The sequence below is a fragment of the Rhopalosiphum maidis genome, chromosome 3 (genome assembly GCF_003676215.2).
Source record: "Rhopalosiphum maidis isolate BTI-1 chromosome 3, ASM367621v3, whole genome shotgun sequence".
In the NCBI taxonomy this organism is placed as follows: domain Eukaryota; kingdom Metazoa; phylum Arthropoda; class Insecta; order Hemiptera; family Aphididae; genus Rhopalosiphum; species Rhopalosiphum maidis.
The window spans coordinates 68825751-68843544 of NC_040879.1; the positions used below are offsets into that span (position 1 = coordinate 68825751).

General features: G+C 25.9%; 2 protein-coding genes across 4 annotated transcripts; both read right to left on the bottom strand.

The window, feature by feature from the left end:
* Positions 1-2895: 2895 nt before the first annotated feature.
* On the bottom strand, positions 2896-3678 carry LOC113557363 (protein GVQW3-like). Of its 2 annotated transcripts, none has more exons than XM_026962835.2 (2): positions 3247-3678; positions 2896-3159 (listed from the first exon to the last, which is right to left on the bottom strand). In XM_026962835.2, exons 1-2 carry the CDS (start codon positions 3491-3493, stop codon positions 2912-2914), a joined length of 495 nt encoding a protein of 164 aa, XP_026818636.1. In that variant the 5' UTR covers positions 3494-3678; the 3' UTR covers positions 2896-2911. The 2 variants fall into 2 exon arrangements, with proteins under 2 accessions (XP_026818636.1, XP_026818635.1); XM_026962834.2 differs by having other exon boundaries at positions 2896-3186.
* A 1501-nt stretch (positions 3679-5179) lies between these two features.
* On the bottom strand, positions 5180-17340 carry LOC113558527 (homeobox protein 3-like). Of its 2 annotated transcripts, XM_026964010.1 has the most exons (13): positions 17110-17340; positions 14727-14817; positions 13412-13467; positions 13228-13336; positions 12268-12319; positions 11947-12020; positions 9649-9691; positions 9506-9585; positions 8806-8916; positions 8509-8725; positions 8267-8403; positions 6932-7048; positions 5180-5309 (listed from the first exon to the last, which is right to left on the bottom strand). In XM_026964010.1, exons 1-13 carry the CDS (start codon positions 17202-17204, stop codon positions 5202-5204), a joined length of 1290 nt encoding a protein of 429 aa, XP_026819811.1. In that variant the 5' UTR covers positions 17205-17340; the 3' UTR covers positions 5180-5201. The 2 variants fall into 2 exon arrangements, with proteins under 2 accessions (XP_026819811.1, XP_026819812.1); XM_026964011.1 differs by lacking the exons at positions 9506-9585; positions 9649-9691.
* Positions 17341-17794: the final 454 nt, after the last annotated feature.

The window sequence follows — 17794 nt, forward strand, 5'->3', positions numbered from 1 at the left end:
GGAAAGCAAAATAAAGCATTTTTTAGTGTACTCCATACAAGCCAGTCGCGTTTTACTGTTTCTTTATTAGGTAAGGTTTTTTGTAAAAGTGAAATCGGAAAAGAGCGATTCTCATGTTCATCATGGGGAAACTTTGATGGCATAGTAGGTGGACCAACTGCAGCTAAATAGTCGCGATCTGACAAACTAAGTTTTTTCCAAGTTGCTGGATCGTTACTTAATTTAAACACTTCGTCAGATTGTTTGTTATAATTGGCTTCAATAATGCCTTTGGAACAAAATATATTACTGTCAATAACATTTTTATCTAATTCCTTTACACTTTCATTCTCGTTCATTGGTATACATTTAACTACCTCATTATTTTGTGTGTTAATAACGTTTTCATTAATTTCTTTTGGATATGGAACAACTGTATCATCAATTTTACTTTTTTTGGACTCTCCTACATGAATATTTACGGTTTTTTCATTTTCTAATACTTTGGGGTCATCAATATCACATTGTTGCTCGTTTATATCATTTTGAGCCAAGTTCCTACTTGACGTACACCAACCGAAATCATGTAAATTACGTTTTCCTTTATCTTCTTTAAGTTTTTTTTCATTTTTTGCCTTCTTCTTCGCAGCACCCGATAAATACACACGCTTCATTATTTTTTTTATTATTAACAACTCTAAAGTCACACAACATAAGTAGTGTAAGTAAATTATATTAATTTAATTAATTGTTTTAAATAAATTATTAGAATTAAATTAAGTAATCGAATGCGGTAAACGGAAAAAAAGTCTCCCGTTTAAATAATATAATAGGATATATTTTATTCAATTATAAACCACATATATAAATGAATACATTTTTATATTTTTTAAATAATATTATTATAATATTTTATAATATGTTTTTTTCTCCCAGTCCGCCACTGGAAAATGCTATGAAATATTTAGATAACAAGTAAAAAAAAATTTAAAAACATTTATCTTCAATAAATTTAACATGTAATTATGAATGTAAATAGGTATAACCGTATTAGGGTATAATTTAGTATTATTCTATAAGTACAGGTAGATATAATGATACAGACTATAGCTTAATGTCCCAATACGAAGATAGACTACTTTAAAGACTAATAGAAATATTAAAAATTAATCATTTTAATAAAAATAAAGAATAATATGTACATATTTCAATCAATTATTACTTACTAATATTGGTGTTTCTGCTAATCGCTATTTACTGTGCTAGTAATAAATTTATAAAAATACAGGGACACTGTGGTAGTGTGGTACACATCGACTGTCGAGTAATTAGCAACCGAATGGTGCGGCCGTGTAGGTTGTGGTTTACTATACAGAATAGTCAATTCTACAATGTATCGGTTATAGGTTTTTGTCTAAAAATATCGAGTGCTGCGTGCACCATCGCCTATCGTAGCAAATCAAGTATCGTTATCGCGATCTATCCACATTATACTACACACATATACTATACACATTATACTAATATATTAAAATATTATTAAGTAGAAACGACGGCATAGACGAGCGGTGCGGTGGAGGAGATTGTTTTGACTACGTGACTGGACGTCATGCTCTTACTCGCGCATTGTATGACTGTATAAGACAGTAATAAATTATATTTTAATTTTATTTTAAGTATTAATATTATGTGGATGACGCAAAGCAGATTATGTTTGTCTCAATAACGGTGGTCGGTGATAGTTCTTTGTTTTTAATTATTATACATCAAGACTTTTTGGGGGCCCCCTAAAAATATTACAACAATGGGGCCTGGGGCAAAATGGTCCCATTGCCCCCCCCTCTGAACGGCCCTGGTTACCTTTAGCAGATACATGAAAAAAGGAAACAACTTCTTTTATAAATTATACAGTTTCTAAAGATTGAACAGCAGATGATTTAGCAATACTGAGGTTCAATGCATGATTAGAGCATGGGTTATGTACATTTCTGGAATATTTTTTTATTTGTTACACAGCACCGCGAACTTCAGAAATTATAACAGAACAACCATCAGTCCCGATCCTTACACAGTTGTCTAAGTTCAATCCTAATTCTTGCAATATTTTTGCTACTGTATCTCCTAAAATCTCTCCTGCTATATTGGGTTCCACATTGTCTTCAATATTTATTATATTATCTGTCTTTTTTTTTTATAAATATAATTATGGCAATCAATAAATTGCAAAAATCGTTCATATATTATAATGTTGTTTAATACATAACGAATAATTAAACTCATTTTTGAAATATTAGATACATCAGTGGTTTCATCGAATCGAATACTGAATGTATCCAGCTTTTTTATTTCTTTAAGTATAAAATCCAATATTTCTTGTTTGCAACATATACGAGGTCTAATCAAAAAGTATCGAGACTGTTAAAAAAAAAAAAAAATATATTAGATAAAGTTATTTACATTCAATCTCCTTCAAAGTATGCTCCTTCTGAGTCCATACATGTTCTCCAACGTTCCTGCCATTTTTGAAAACACCTGTGGAAGTCATTTTTAGAAACTCCTCGTAGCTGCTCCGTCGCATTTTGTTTTATTTCATCTACATCTTGAAAACGTTTACCCTTAAGCGCCATTTTTATTTTTGGGAATAAAAAAAAATCACATGGAGCTAGGTCTGGTGAATAGGGGGGTTGAGAAACAACTGGGATACCATGTTTAGCCAAAAACTGCTGCACAACATGGGCTGAATGGGCTGGTGCATTATCGTGATGCAATTTCCAACTACCAGACTCTTTAAACTCGGGTCTTTTTCTTCGTACAGCGTCTCGTAAACGGCGAAGAACATCAATGTAGTACTCCTTTGTTATAGTCTGTCCTTTAGGAGCATACTCATGATGAACAACACCTTGGTAGTCAAAAAAAACGGTCAACATGACCTTCACTTGACTCCGAACTTGACGAGCTTTTTTGGTCGTGGTGAATCAGGTGTCTTCCACTGCGAAGATTGTACCTTTGTTTCTGGATCGTAGCCATATACCCAAGTCTCGTCACCAGTTATAATTGATTTTAAAAAAAAATCATCAGATTCGGAACACTCTAGCAAATCAGTGGCGATCTGTTTTCGATTTTCTTTTTGCTCACCTGAGAGCAGTTTTGGTACAAATTTGGCTGCAACTCTTCTCATGTCTAAATCAGTCGTCAATATGGTTTGAACTGATCCAAATGAAATTTTAAACTCATTACTAAGTTCCATAATTGTCAAACGACGGTTACCTCGTATTGCTGTTCGTATTTTTTGTATCATTTCCTCATTGCGGCTTGTTGATGGGCGTCCTTCACGTTCATCACTTTCAACAGTTGTTCTACCCTCTTTAAATCGTTTAAACCATTCAAAAACGCGAGCACGGGACATGGTTTCATCTCCATAAGCTAACAATAACATTTGGTAGGTTTCAGTAGCCGTTTTTCCCAGTTTATGGCAAAATTTAATGCACACTCGTTGTTCTGTATTTTCGCTCATTATGAAATCCGACGGGACGTAAAAACATACTTGACTTAATCGCACCTAGAAGCCGACTGAAACAATTTTAATCTAATCTATGTCTAATATATTTTCCCAACATATAAAGTTAGATTAATATAGCACATGCAAGTTCATACTCAAACTGGTTTACGATTAATCGTATCAGTCTCGATACTTTTTGATTAGACCTCGTATTTATTTTGTTTTGTGTTAACTTTCTTGTACAGGTATGTAATTCTAGCACCAGATGTTTTTAAATGTGTTTCAAGTAAATGATCACAAAACTAAATTTCAGTAATTCTTTAAATTTCTTTGATTTACTATCGAATCATTCGAATCGACTTTGTCCACTTCTTCTGTTTTATAAACAAAAGATCCATCATCTCGAGGATTATACAGAGGAATAGTAAAATAATTTTTAAAAAATGGTCGTTACCACTGACGTTAGCCATTTAATAACTTAATAACTTAAGTTTTAGGTTTATCATAAGTATTTAGAAAGTCTATAGCTTTTTGTACATTATTTTCCGAGCCGCGACGATTTTACGTCTGTTTCACTTATGCGATTCGTATAATTGTATGTAATGAAACTTGGATATTCTTATTAATTGTCTTTTTAATGCATATGTCAACAATTATCGATTTATGTGCATTATTACATACACATTTTATAATACTATACCTATACTATTTGAATGTACCAAATTCATTCAAAGAATTATTAAATATTAATTCTTAAATATAATTTATATAATTTCAATAAATATAGAGGCTGGTGAAACTCGATTCCGGTGTATAGAAATCGTCTTCAAGGTGGTACATAGAGCTCTTTTCTATGCGACCGCTGCGCATTATTGAAAAAGTAAGCGAACTATTTTTAACGTTTTATTATATAAGAAGAATATGCTCAATCCATGGGCATTTTTCAAAAATTGCTTTTCTTCATAATCATTTTTGTTATGAAGAAAAAATGGATATTGAAAATTATAATAAGGAATATTGCTTCTTTTTAGTAAAATTGATTTTATATAATCACTAACAATTTTATTCGCAATGTAAAATTTGCTATATATATTTCATTAATAACTTCAGACTGTATGGATTCACTAAGTTTAGCTTCAGGCTTTTTGTATACAATATTGTAGTGAATCCATACAGTCTGAAGTTACTAATGAAATAGATATAGCAAATTTTATAGACTAAATAATTCGCCACGAACACCAAACCAACGTGAGTTATTATTTTATTTTTTTTCATATCACTTTCACGAAAAAGTTTTTATTGTTTCAAAATACATTATTTTTTGTTTTTCAAACTTGGATAACTTTTTTGATATTGTAAAAAAAACGATATTCACAGCCAAAGTTCTCCTTTTTATGTGGTGCAATTCATAATTTGTTACCTATCAACAGCCTACAGGGCAATTTCAGCTTCACAAGTAGTTTTCAAAATTGCATGTTTAGTTGGTTAATGAATGAGTGGCGTTAAATAATATTTAGATTTGTGATAATTATAAAGTAGTAACATTGAATTAGAGATGTATAAATCTCACTTTGCTTATGTAATGCATTCATTTTAAAACTGTTACTCATGAAAAGCGAGCATACACGAAAATAACAATATACAAATTAAATTAAACTCTTTATTTTTTATTTATTTACATAACAGTTATGTAATTAATAATAATTTAACTTCATTTTTTTTTTTAATATGAACTTTTTGAATTATGAGGATATAGTTTAAATACATGTTGAGCGATACTTCTATCTGAGAATGTAGCATAAAACATATCATCTGGTGTCCACCAATTGTTCTGAAAAAAAAGTTATTTATTGAAATATAAAACTATCAAAGTAATATTTTTTTAATGGATGTTGATTGAAATTTCCTAAAACAGTAGATTTATTCATTAGGATATTAATATTTAGTAATGAATGAATGTATTATTGCATTTAAAGTCAATTTTAATTTTTAAGTTTTTTCTAACTATTGTGTGGTACACAGTTATTCCTTGTACGTGATCTAGATATCCATGTAATATTTACGCATCATACAGCTTATTAAAATAGCTATAGAGTGTGTTAAGTGTTACAAAATCTTTTTTCATAATAAATATACCTTATATTTTAGAATGTTATAAATATATGAATACATTTTATTGTGTCAGGATTACAGAAACTAACTGTCATAAAATGACGAAAATTTAAAAGCAAAATGTACATGCCAGTAATGTAAAAACTTTGCTCTAAAATCGATAGATGCAACCTAAAATAAATTAATTATAAAGCAGGAAAATTTATCAAGTCAGTCTCCACTATGAAGAAACAATTCAAAGAATTCCACACAGTTGGGAGCAACTTCTAAAAAGGAAATACTTGAGACAGATAATATAAAAATAAAAAACACAAAATAAGCTAACGAAATACTTGATATAAAACAATAACTAAATGGATTTGAAAAATATAACATTGGTATTAATAGTGAGAACAAGTGAACCATAAACCTAAATATTATTATTAATATCTTAAAAGCTTCAGAATTAAATATAATAGAGCCTACAGTCGACTCTCAATAATTCGAAGTACATACTCATTATCTCACGATAATTTGAATGAAAACAATTCATTACAACAAATACCTACACTAGGTAATTCAAAATTACATTTTTAGAAAACTATCCACTAGTGACAATTCGAAGTTTCACCCGTTTAACGCTAGGCAATTCGACGTTGACCAAACATATTCCTTATAACCTTTGCATTAATAATTTACTATCCAATCGTATATAATTTAGGTTATTATTTTCGATAACTAAAGAATTAATATAGGACAGGAGTTTTAATTCAATAATGTTATAAATCAATTTTTTAGAACATTTATCAACAAAACACAAATGTACTCAGAACTCAGTGGACAATTTATATGAAGAATTTAATGTGGTACCTAATAAGATAACTAAAAAATAACTGTTATATACAGAAAAAGCCATAATTTAATACAATCAATATCACACGGGATGGACGAAAAATACTCAACAAAACCTAAAAGAAATACATTTGGTAGATACTTGGAAAATAATTAGAACAAAACTATGTAATAAAAAAACATCTAAAATATTAAACCTTCCAATTAATTCATTCAAAAAATATATTTGCAATGGTTATAAGTCTTCTGACAAATATATAGTGATGAATATTAATGTAAGATAATTTAATAAGTAAATAAAATAAATAACGTCAATATTAAATATTTTGAAAATTACACAAAAAATTAAAACCATATAAATAATTTCATTGAAACAAGATCATTATTAAGTCACTATTTTATTCATGTAATTGTAATTATTATTAAATAAATAAAAAATAAACTTAAATTATTCTTATTTATATAACATGTTATTAAAAGAAATAAAATTTATGATTTAAAATTACTTGCCTCTAAGACACCATGTGTAGTTAATTCTACAATAATTTGTTCCCGTATGATTGTATTTGCTAATTTTCTCGATAAAAATTTTATAGTAGTTCCAACCAAAGATACAGGACACAAATACTACAATCAAATAAATATTATAAGCAGATTACTCTTATATACTTATATACAATAGTTATTATAAAATCTTAAAAATCATTTTTTATTACTAAAACTGTGAATTTAATTTATTGTAAGAGCTTAAAAATGTTTTTAAAATCTCAAATTTATATATGTAATATGATAATGATATATAATGGGACAATGCAAGAACATGATAGATCTGACTTAGATAATGGCAACCACATATGTCGAGTTAGGTAAAAAAAATGTTTTTATATTTTAGCAACTATAATGTACATATTAATGAAATACAAAAGTCCATAACTCAATGAATTATAAAATGTAGTTTAACCAGATTTACCACTTAAATATCTTGATTAAATGGAAAAAATCCAAAAGATACAAATAAAAATTAAATATTTTTTAATACTATACTAAAATGCGGTCAAAATTCTTATTTACAATATACTTATTTGATTTAATTTAATTTAAGAGGACATTATATCCGCAAGTGTTGTCTCTGTCTTACTAATGCAGATCATAGCAAATTTTCGTTCAGCAGAATACATTTTGTGATGTTAGCTTTAATATTAGAGTAAATTTATCTATTATCAACTTTAAAGGTAAGAATATTATCTAGGGTATCTTATAGGCTTTTATTGATATCTTAATTTTAAAGTGAGTTATGGTTATGTAAAATATTAAAACTTTAAAATGCTCGTAACTCGCTTAAAAATTAAAATACCAATAAAAGCCTATGAGATGCCCTAGATAATATTATTACCTTTAAATTTGATAAAAGGATAAAAGGTGAATTAACTCTAATATTAAAAGCTAACATCACAGAATGTGTTCTGCTGAACGAAAATTTGCTATGATCTACATTAGTAAAATAAAGACAACACATGTGGGTATAACGTCCTCTTAATTGTCATAGATTAAAAGTTAATAAATAAAGTAATTTTGAAAGTTTTCTGTAAACAAATCTGAATGTTTTATTTAAGAATTGTATTATTTTCTGGTTATAATATGTAAAAAATAGTTAAGTTAGAAGTAAGAAATATTAAGTAGTTATTTTTTTACTAAAGATAATTATTAATCTAAATTACATATATAAATACAATTTTCTGTACCAAATTAATCATTACAAATTATTGTTTTTTATGTTAATGAATGAAACTTATGTTTAATATATACAAAAATCAAATATTTATTAGTCAAATTTAAAATACTTACTTCCCCAACTATACTGTGAGGTTTAATTACAGGTGGTACAGGTGGGAGATGTAATTGCCTTGGAGTATTTACAGTTGAATTTTCAATATACTTTGGTATAACAAATTTAAAATTATTTTTTGCAACATTTTGATTCCCTGAAATTGATTTTGTATAACTTTTTTGAAATCTTAATATTGGTATTTATATTATATTTTTATATCAATGATATAATATAACATATTTTACAACATTGAACATACCTTGTATTTCATTTGGTATTTTCTTGAAATTGTTAGAATTACCTCTATTAGATTGTAAATTGTAAGTTCTTGGTGGAAAAAAGGTTGAATTATTATTATTAGGTACAGATAGGAATGAACTATTTCCCTGATGTTGATTTTTAAATGTTTGTTGAAATAAATTGTTTCTTTCCGTAGAATCTTTGCGGTACCATGGATTTGGCTTTCTAAATGTATTCTAAAATTGAAAAAATAAAATATTAATAATATAACAGAATAATTATTTAATAATAAAAAGAGATCAACATTAAAACCAACTTTGTAGTTATTGTTTCTGAATAAATGAGGTATAGCTGCGTTATTTTTAGAATTGTGTTTAAATTTTTTATACGGCTTCCACCTTTTAACTTCAGCAGTAGATAAATTATCCTAAAAAATAATTTAAAAGTTTTATAAAGTATTTAATAAGTTCCAATCATTCTTTTGTGCATCAAAAGGTATTTCATTATTTGGTCACTACAACACCAAAATTTGTTTTTTTTGTCCAACTCATAAATGATGTACAAACAGGTATTATGTACTATTACTATTATGGCAATATTTCAGGGTAAAACTTAATGTTTTAAAAAATAAAATAAAAATAATTCCTATGTATTAGCCGAGAAGTTTTTTTTTTTAGATTTTTATTTTTACAATAATAAAATTTCTATTTTATTTCAATTTAAATATGTTTTTAGACTAGATATATTTATTTATATAATAGTGATGGATGTGTTCAAAACACCACGTCCATTATATGATCTACTGAACTATGATACTATTGCTTAATATTTCAACAAAACATTTACTGTGATATCTAATAAAGTTCAAGAAATAATTTTTAAAATACCATTTATACAAAATAATACAAATTTAAACAAAATGTATGATTAAGTTGTTAACTGTTTTATGCATTACTTTAAGATTCTGAATTATTTATTTTAAACCGCTAAATTTAGATACTTATATAACTTCTTACTTTGATATTGTCATCTTTCAATGTAAAAGAGAAGTTTTCCAATTCATTGTCTGAATATGTAATTTCACTAGTAGTAGCACCTAAATGTATTAGTTAAAATTTAGTACTTTAAAAGCAAAATTAATAAATAAGAGCAATTTTACCAGTTGATGCTTCAAAAGATTGTTGTTCAAAAATTGATTTTTCCTATAAATTTAAAATTATCTAGTAAATATTATGAAGTATGATATAACTAAAATGTTATTTAAGTTATAAAATAAAAGTAATATACAATTTAATGGTGTTTGTATTAACTTGTTTCTACAATAAATTGGTTATAGTTTCTTCATTCATATTAGTTTCAATAAAATATAGAACGATGACTTGAATGCCATATTACATTATTACACATTTAGCTTTTCAACATATTACCATGTGCTTTGATAACCAGTATTTAATTATCTAATAATATCATAAAAAAAAAGTACTTTCATTGTTTTTCATGTTCTATAACATTCTATGTTCATTTTCATTTGACTTTTTTGAGCCAAATGACAAGTTATATTGCTGAGTAAAAGATTGTATACAGTTATTGATTTATAGAGATAATACTTGTGATTAATTTGTATTTTTTTTTATTAACATATGACTAATGCCAGTCACAGTATGCAGTAACTAGTAAATACAGAGTACTAGCCAAAAAATTATGGTATTCAGGGTTGGGCAATATTTTTAATACAAGTATCTAAAATACGTATCTTCAATACAAGTATCGAAGATTTGTATCTTGTATCTCAATACAATTATATGAAGTATTAAATATCTCATAAAATGTTATCAAAAAATACTCGACACTTTAATGTGAAACTTTGAAAAATTAATTTTTTAAGATTATTTTTATTCGCCTATATACCGAAAGCGGCTGTTTGACTATGTTTTAGTATAATACTATATAAATATGTATAAAATAATATGCGGGACAAATTTAAATTTATGAATCCATGTTTACTTGCAGTACAACTTGTATGAAATTATTTTTCAACCTATTAGCCATGATAAGCTGTATTTGTATAGCTCTGGCAGGATTTATTCATAATCCTACCAAAAATAAATTATTAGACATTATTTTTGAAAAATTAGTATTTTTAAAAGGAAATAAGAATATGATATATCTATAATTTATTTTTATTATTATTTATTTATTTAATTTAATGATTGACTTATTATAATATACTTATACTTAACTAATATTTGGAATTTTAAAGTTAAATGCATTTGTCTAGATTCACAATCTACCTAATTGTGTATAAATAAAATTTAAAAAAAATCCTATGCGTCATTGGCTATGACTGATTTTTTCAAATGTACCAAGCAAGGAGTATCAAAATATTTAAAATGTAGGAATCGAGTATCTCAATACTCCAAATCAAAGTATCTAGTTTCTATTATGACAATACTGATTTTTTAGTATTTTGCCAGTCCCTGATTGTATTATACTCATATATAGCACTTTTGGATCTAATTGGTTTTTAAATTCAACAACACTGCTGCTAGTAGTTCAAAAACATTCTATTTATCTATCTAATAGTAGGAAAACATAGGTATATTTTTTGTTTTCCAAATTAATAATGAGTATTTATTTATATGTTTTGTTTAATGATTGCATAATATTCTTTTTTATGCACAACCACATTGAAAAAGTAGATAATAAAACATTATATTTAATAAATATATTTGGGTTCATGCAAAAATGATATCAAATTTATAAATAACAAATTGCCTAACTTCTTTTCAAATTAAATTTTGATGAAATGCAGATATTTAATGAACATTGAACCTAAATTATTTTAGCGATTTAAACAAAGTATAATTTTAAGACCTTAAATATTGCACTATTTATATTATCATTACTCATTACTGAAAATTATTTTTGTTTGTATTTGACTAATTTAGTTTATATTAAATAATATTAAATTAAAGTTTTAATGTATTTATAACAATTCAGTATTTATGATTATTTGGAAGTTTTAATTATATTTTTTTTAGTTTTATTATTTATATATATTAACTAATTATAATTCATTGTATTGTATTATTTAAAAAAATTTGAAATGTTTCAACATATTTTTACTTTACTATACATTTAAAATGTTCAGTCTTTTTTTCTGATAAATATTGTCAAAAATATAAGGTTTAAGCAAATTATATTTTTAGACTTTTAAGAAATTCTGTAGAATATAAAAGAAACCAGTTACAATTGCATTAAAAAAAGTAATTGATAACTAAGATTTTATAGTTTTATCTCAATTGTCCAATTTATTAGAGGAACAATTAGATACAAAACTGCTCTAAATTTTTATTTTATAATGACTATACAGTTTCAGATTTGGCATTCAGTTTTAAACTCATTTATATGATAATTTAAACAAATTTTACATTGACATGTATTAATAAATTATTACCGGAATATCCAGAGTATTATCAAGGTTAAAAGAGAAACTTTCCAACTTATTTTCTGAGTCACTGGTGCAATAATCTAAAAATATAAACATACTCATTATTAATCATTATAATAAATTGAATGCATCATTTAAATAATAAATGTGAAGTTAGCATAATATTATTGGTAAAATTATTATTTAAATGTTGATTAACAGCTAAAGAATATTTATTAAAAGATTACATTTCGTTTAATTACCAAGCTGTTGGCAAGATATTATAATTGTATACTTATATTTATAAAACATCTTATAAATAAAAATACAAAATTAGTTGATAATTACCACCATTGATAATTTCAGTCTTTGGCTCTACTTTGACAAATGTTTGTTCATCCTAAAATAATACATTATTTATATAATACTTTTAGGAACCAATAGAGATAAAAATGTTTAGCTTTTATTGATGTAATTTTCTGAGCAGATCAATGAATGTATTGAATTTACAATGATTTTTTTTTTAATCTGTTATCACTTTTTAGGACAGTAACAATGCTTAAAATTTTAAATTATGGGAATTTCTAGTAGAAAATTGGATCTAGAATTACAAAAGTAAAACATTCCAAATACTTTTCTTAATAATTGAGAAATCAAAAAAAAAAAATGAAGGGAAAATAAGAAATTTTACACTAATTTTGTTTTTGACATAATTCAAAATTGAATAGCCATAGAAACTAAAAAATTTCACCAGGTGTTCATATTATTATTTTATATATTATATAGTATAGTATAATTTTCAACAACTTTTTTTCATAATGTTGAAAATTAAATTAATGAAAATTATGAAAATTTTACAAGTTGTTTTCATATTTGAATAAAATATTAAAAATATATGGGCATAACTTATTTTAATATTAATATCAAAAAACATAATATGAAATTTATTTAGTGGTATAAATTAACAGACTGTTTCTGTTCAGAATTGTGTTTTATATATAATAATATCATTGAATTCAAATTTAACACATCCATTATGTCAATGTTTCCCAACATTTTTATAATAACGACCTATACAATTACTGTTTGTTGGATAGCAGCCCCCTCTAAAATAAAATAAAAATTGCTTACCTTTTTTTTATATATTATTATCAATATAGTTATCTAATTAGTCGCGATCCATCAAACATTTTTTACACCCAATAGGTTGGGAAACACTGCATTATGTGAACACTCAACACTTATGCAGAGCAGAACCCACTTTCCCGCCTATTTTCAAATTATTTACTATGAAATACAAAAACTCACAGGGGGAAGTGTTTTATAAAAAACATTCCAGTTACATTCATTTGGATTGTGTTCATATACACCATAGTTCTCATTGTCTTCTAGAAGTTGAAACACAGCTGAATCTTTACTAAAATGTGTTTAAATTTTAGATAAACATTGCACAAGAATACATTTTTAAATATTTTAAATAAAAAGTTATTACCCGACAAATTCTACATCCATCGGAGTGGTAGAAGTTCTTTTGTTATCAATTACTTCCTGAATAATCAAAATATATATATATTTATGTATTTCCTACCATTTATTTCACTTTTTAACTTCTATTATACCTTAAGAATTGTCTGTCAAGTTAAGTTTTTAAACCACATGAATATTATCGAAAATTTAAATAGATTAGAAAAAACACAGTACTTGAGTGTATTAGTTTCAAGATTGCTTATACAATATGAATGAAAATACTGTTCAATAGTATTAAAAAATAAAAATAACTAAAATACTTCTTAATTTTATTTTATTATCAACTTTATCTAAAGATGAAAAATAAAAAAAAATAGCAATAAATCATTTTTTTAAGTACAAATATGAATAAAAAAGTTAATGAATATCCATGATCCACACTGAATGCAGATGGATTGGTACATGAATCTTATGGCTACTGACTTATTTACTACAATAGTAAGTTATGAGCTAAAATTATAAATACTAATAATTTTTCGCCAGCTAATATCATGAAAAACTATCAAATAATAGAACTAGGAGTTTTCAATATTATTTAGATGTTTTTTGTTTTTTTTTTAGGAAAAGCCAGATTTGTCCATGATATCATAGTAACACTCTCTGTGTTACACAAAAATCAGAATGACTCCTTATCAGATATACATATATATATATGTCAAATAAATTTATAGTACCATACAATCATCAACATATTACTTACAAAACCTTAAAGTATGTTATTAGTAAATCAATTGAATAATGCTGACTTGTTTCTAATTTAATAAACATTCTATTTTAGCATGGCTGAAAAAAGCCAAAATTATCATCATTACCTAGGAAATATTGCTTAATACATCATTATCTTAACATGATAGATATTAACATAACTTCAAAATCAATATTTTGTATTGATAAAATATAATATTTTAATTTGATCAGAAGTATTGTTATTGACTATTCATTAACATAATTTGCTTAATTACTTGATGATAACATATATATTTATAGCCGTAATCAATATACTCATTCTGTTTATTCAATTGGCGTTTATACTTTTTTTTGATGATAGGTATATAATACAAATGTCTGAATAACTGAATTTGAAAATTTAAATTATTTTTGTAAATTATTGTATATGAAATATTATCAAATAGATGAAAAAATTTAAAATATCAAAAATGTTTAGACTTTAAGAATAACAGGTTAAAAATATTTATATAATATATATGGTAGTATTTAGTTAATATGGTAATAAAAATATTAACAGATAGTATTTAATAGTTTCAATGTAAGATTCTTACCAAATCAGCTGTTTTTATTTCATCATTTTTTTTATCGTTGTTTACTGGTAAATCAGCACCATCAGTAAGTCCTTCAAGAAATTTGTCAATTCTAAGCAATAAACAATCAAATAAATTGATAAATAATTATTTGGTTGGTTTACATAAAAATAGATCATTATTAAAATAGGTTAATGACAGGGATAGATTGGTCATACATTATATATAAGCACAAATTTATGTATAATAATAATACTATAATAGGCATTGCAATTTTAAAACTTGGACATGTGCCGTTCTGTATTTAGTGATTCACATTTAGGTTAAATTTTATACAAGTTCTCAAAAAAAGTAATATATAATATGTACCCACAGTTTTTTTTACCCAATAGGTATTGTTCTAGATAATATTTACTTCCCCCACAATAAATCTATAAGTTCTCCAATAATCATTGCTAATCTATTGACTGGTAACATCTTAACATTTTGTTTTTATGTACAAATTAAGTGGACAAAGATGGTGAGTACAAGTTGAATATTAGTCATTCCTATACCAGCATTTATCAAATACACATCAGTCAGTAATCAATGGTTTTAATTTATATTTTATTTCTTCCTAGAACACACTGTTTAAAGTATCATCAGTAAACATAGTATAAAAATCCATAATGTTATTTGAATTAAAAACAAATATATATTAAAAATATCATGGAAAAAACATGTAATTATTGCAATTGAATCAATTAAAAACACAACATAATAATTCAATCATATTTTAGAGTGTTATAAAAGCCCAAAATACATGAGAAATCTTATACCTACATGGCTACATGTACTTTGTAAATTTTATTTAAAATCATAAAGGTATAGACACCTTAGGTTAAGTGGTATTAAGTAGGTAGTACTTGTATGTATTCAAGTACACTAATTTTATACTACAATTAAATATAATATATATATTCATTATTTCAATAAATTGTAGTAACTATCAAGAGTTTGTAGTTTATGCTAACACTCACAAGTAGGTACCTTAAACATGTGTTCTAGTATTTGTGTATGGATGTCATATTTTATTACTTATTGCCTAAAAGAAAAAATATACAAACATTACTAAGCAATTGTAATTATTAAATGAATAGTAGAGAATGATACCTGTTTTTGTTCACAAAAGTAAACTATAGAATTATTAGGTACCTAATCATATAATAGTATACTAATAAACTGATAAAGAATAGTAAAATGGTAAATTTACTTACAATTAAAACAATAGTTATAACCCGCTTAATTAGTTTAGATAAGATTAGTTTTTTACTCTGACAAAGCAACAATTTTCAATAAATATTCAACGATTATGATAATAGATTAAATTCATACAAAGTAAATGTGTTTACTTTGCACACAGTAAAAAGTTACTGTCCTTATGTTATTTTCTTTAACCTGTCAGTGTCGTTCGTGCTCACTCGATTTCTATTTTCATCACTACTGATTTTAATTTAATTCTTATATTGTTGATATTTATTTATACTTTATGTTATTTTACCTGGGAATTTTTCTATAAATAATATGACCCAATAAAAAGTCTTGTGTTGAAATGACAATGGATTAAAATGGCCAGTTCCGACAAAAGTGAGTGCCACCCTATATATACTATATGTAAATCCCGTCAATCGGGTTCAGAAGCAAATATAGATTCAAAATAAAAAGTTGTGACGGATATGTGACTATGTATAGGAATTTTTTAATGATAAATAATCATAGTGATCCTAATTAATTATTCAAACTGGAATTCACTTCGAATAACCACATTTAATAGTAAAAATAGAATAAGTGAGCGTGGCGCTCATACACGCTTAATCGTGTTACAAACACTAACGCGCATACTGATGGGTTAAAGTATGATCGACTATAGGTCTCATGAACATGTAATAATTCCAAGTTAAACCAAACTAAAAAAAAAGAAGTATAAAATGTATTAAATATGTATTTTTATAACAAAAATATGCTTTTAAAATAAAAATTAATAACTATTCATTTAATTTTTAATCGTAAATTAATATAATTATAATCAAATAATTTTAGGTCAAATCCACTAATAAAAAAAACCACCACATAGCGATCATTTTGTTTATTGATTCCAGTTTAAACACAATAAATACAGAAAACGACTCAATGGTCAGCAATACTTCACAGGAAGAATATTATTTGAGAAACAACGGGAAACTATTAGAAATGTATTATGTAAAACAAGCAGATGGAAAAAATAATCGAATTTAGATTAGAACATTAGAACATACCTACTAATGAATAAATAGGGTTTCTATTCAATAAAGTATGATTTGTGAATTGTGACGGGTAATAACAATAACTTCATTCGTAAAAATTAAAATTAAAATTCGTCACTCACTCGTGTACTATATCCAATGTGCAGCCTAAGTCGTCCAAATCGTAGTCGTTTACTTCATCTTGGCCGGTCGCGACGACCGAACGGGGCGACGGCATGACAACGAAATTAACGAGGCAACAAAATCCGTACTTAGTCGTATTGAAAATGTGAGTTTAATGATTCCAGTTTCAACAAACAAAACTAGATTAAGCCATTAATCGTGATACCAAATGTATACTACTGTCAACTCGAAAAAAATGCTACGATATGAATCGCTCGGCTAAACGGCCACAAGGAGCGCTGCGATCGTCATTTTACCCGTGTAACATAGGAATTATTATTCATCTTAGTCATTTTTTTTTTGTTGAAAATATGCCTTATTTTGAACTATAAACCATCATACATTTTATATTTTGTAAAACTACGTATTTATACCTATGCATAAGTATGTATATTTAATAAAAAAAATTGTATTTTTATGTTAATACAATTATACAATCCGTTATCATTGTATATTCTATTTTATTAGGGATATTATACATAGGTACCTGTATTATATTATCCATTTTCACAAGTCTGAGTTAGATATTAATCGATACACATGTGAGATGTGACATGAGTCTTCTTAAACGTTCCCCTCACATACTTCTTAATACCAACGAAGTTATGTTCAGTTATTCACCTATCCAAGATTTGTGCGTGTTTT

Excerpts from the sequence above, each read along its gene's own strand:
- LOC113557363 (XM_026962834.2), bottom strand. The coding sequence starts at position 3,493 with ATGAGCGAAAATACAGAACAACGAGTGTGCATTAAATTTTGCCATAAA. Across the intron at positions 3,187-3,246 it reads AATACGAACAGCAATACGAG|TTCAAACCATATTGACGACT; the intron begins GTAACCGTCGTT and ends CATTTGGATCAG.
- LOC113558527 (XM_026964010.1), bottom strand. The coding sequence starts at position 17,204 with ATGCCGTCGCCCCGTTCGGTCGTCGCGACCGGCCAAGATGAAGTAAAC. Across the intron at positions 14,818-17,109 it reads ACATTGGATATAGTACACGA|AATTGACAAATTTCTTGAAG; the intron begins GTGAGTGACGAA and ends TTTATTGCTTAG. Across the intron at positions 12,320-13,227 it reads TTTATAAAACACTTCCCCCT|GATGAACAAACATTTGTCAA; the intron begins GTGAGTTTTTGT and ends GTATTATTTTAG.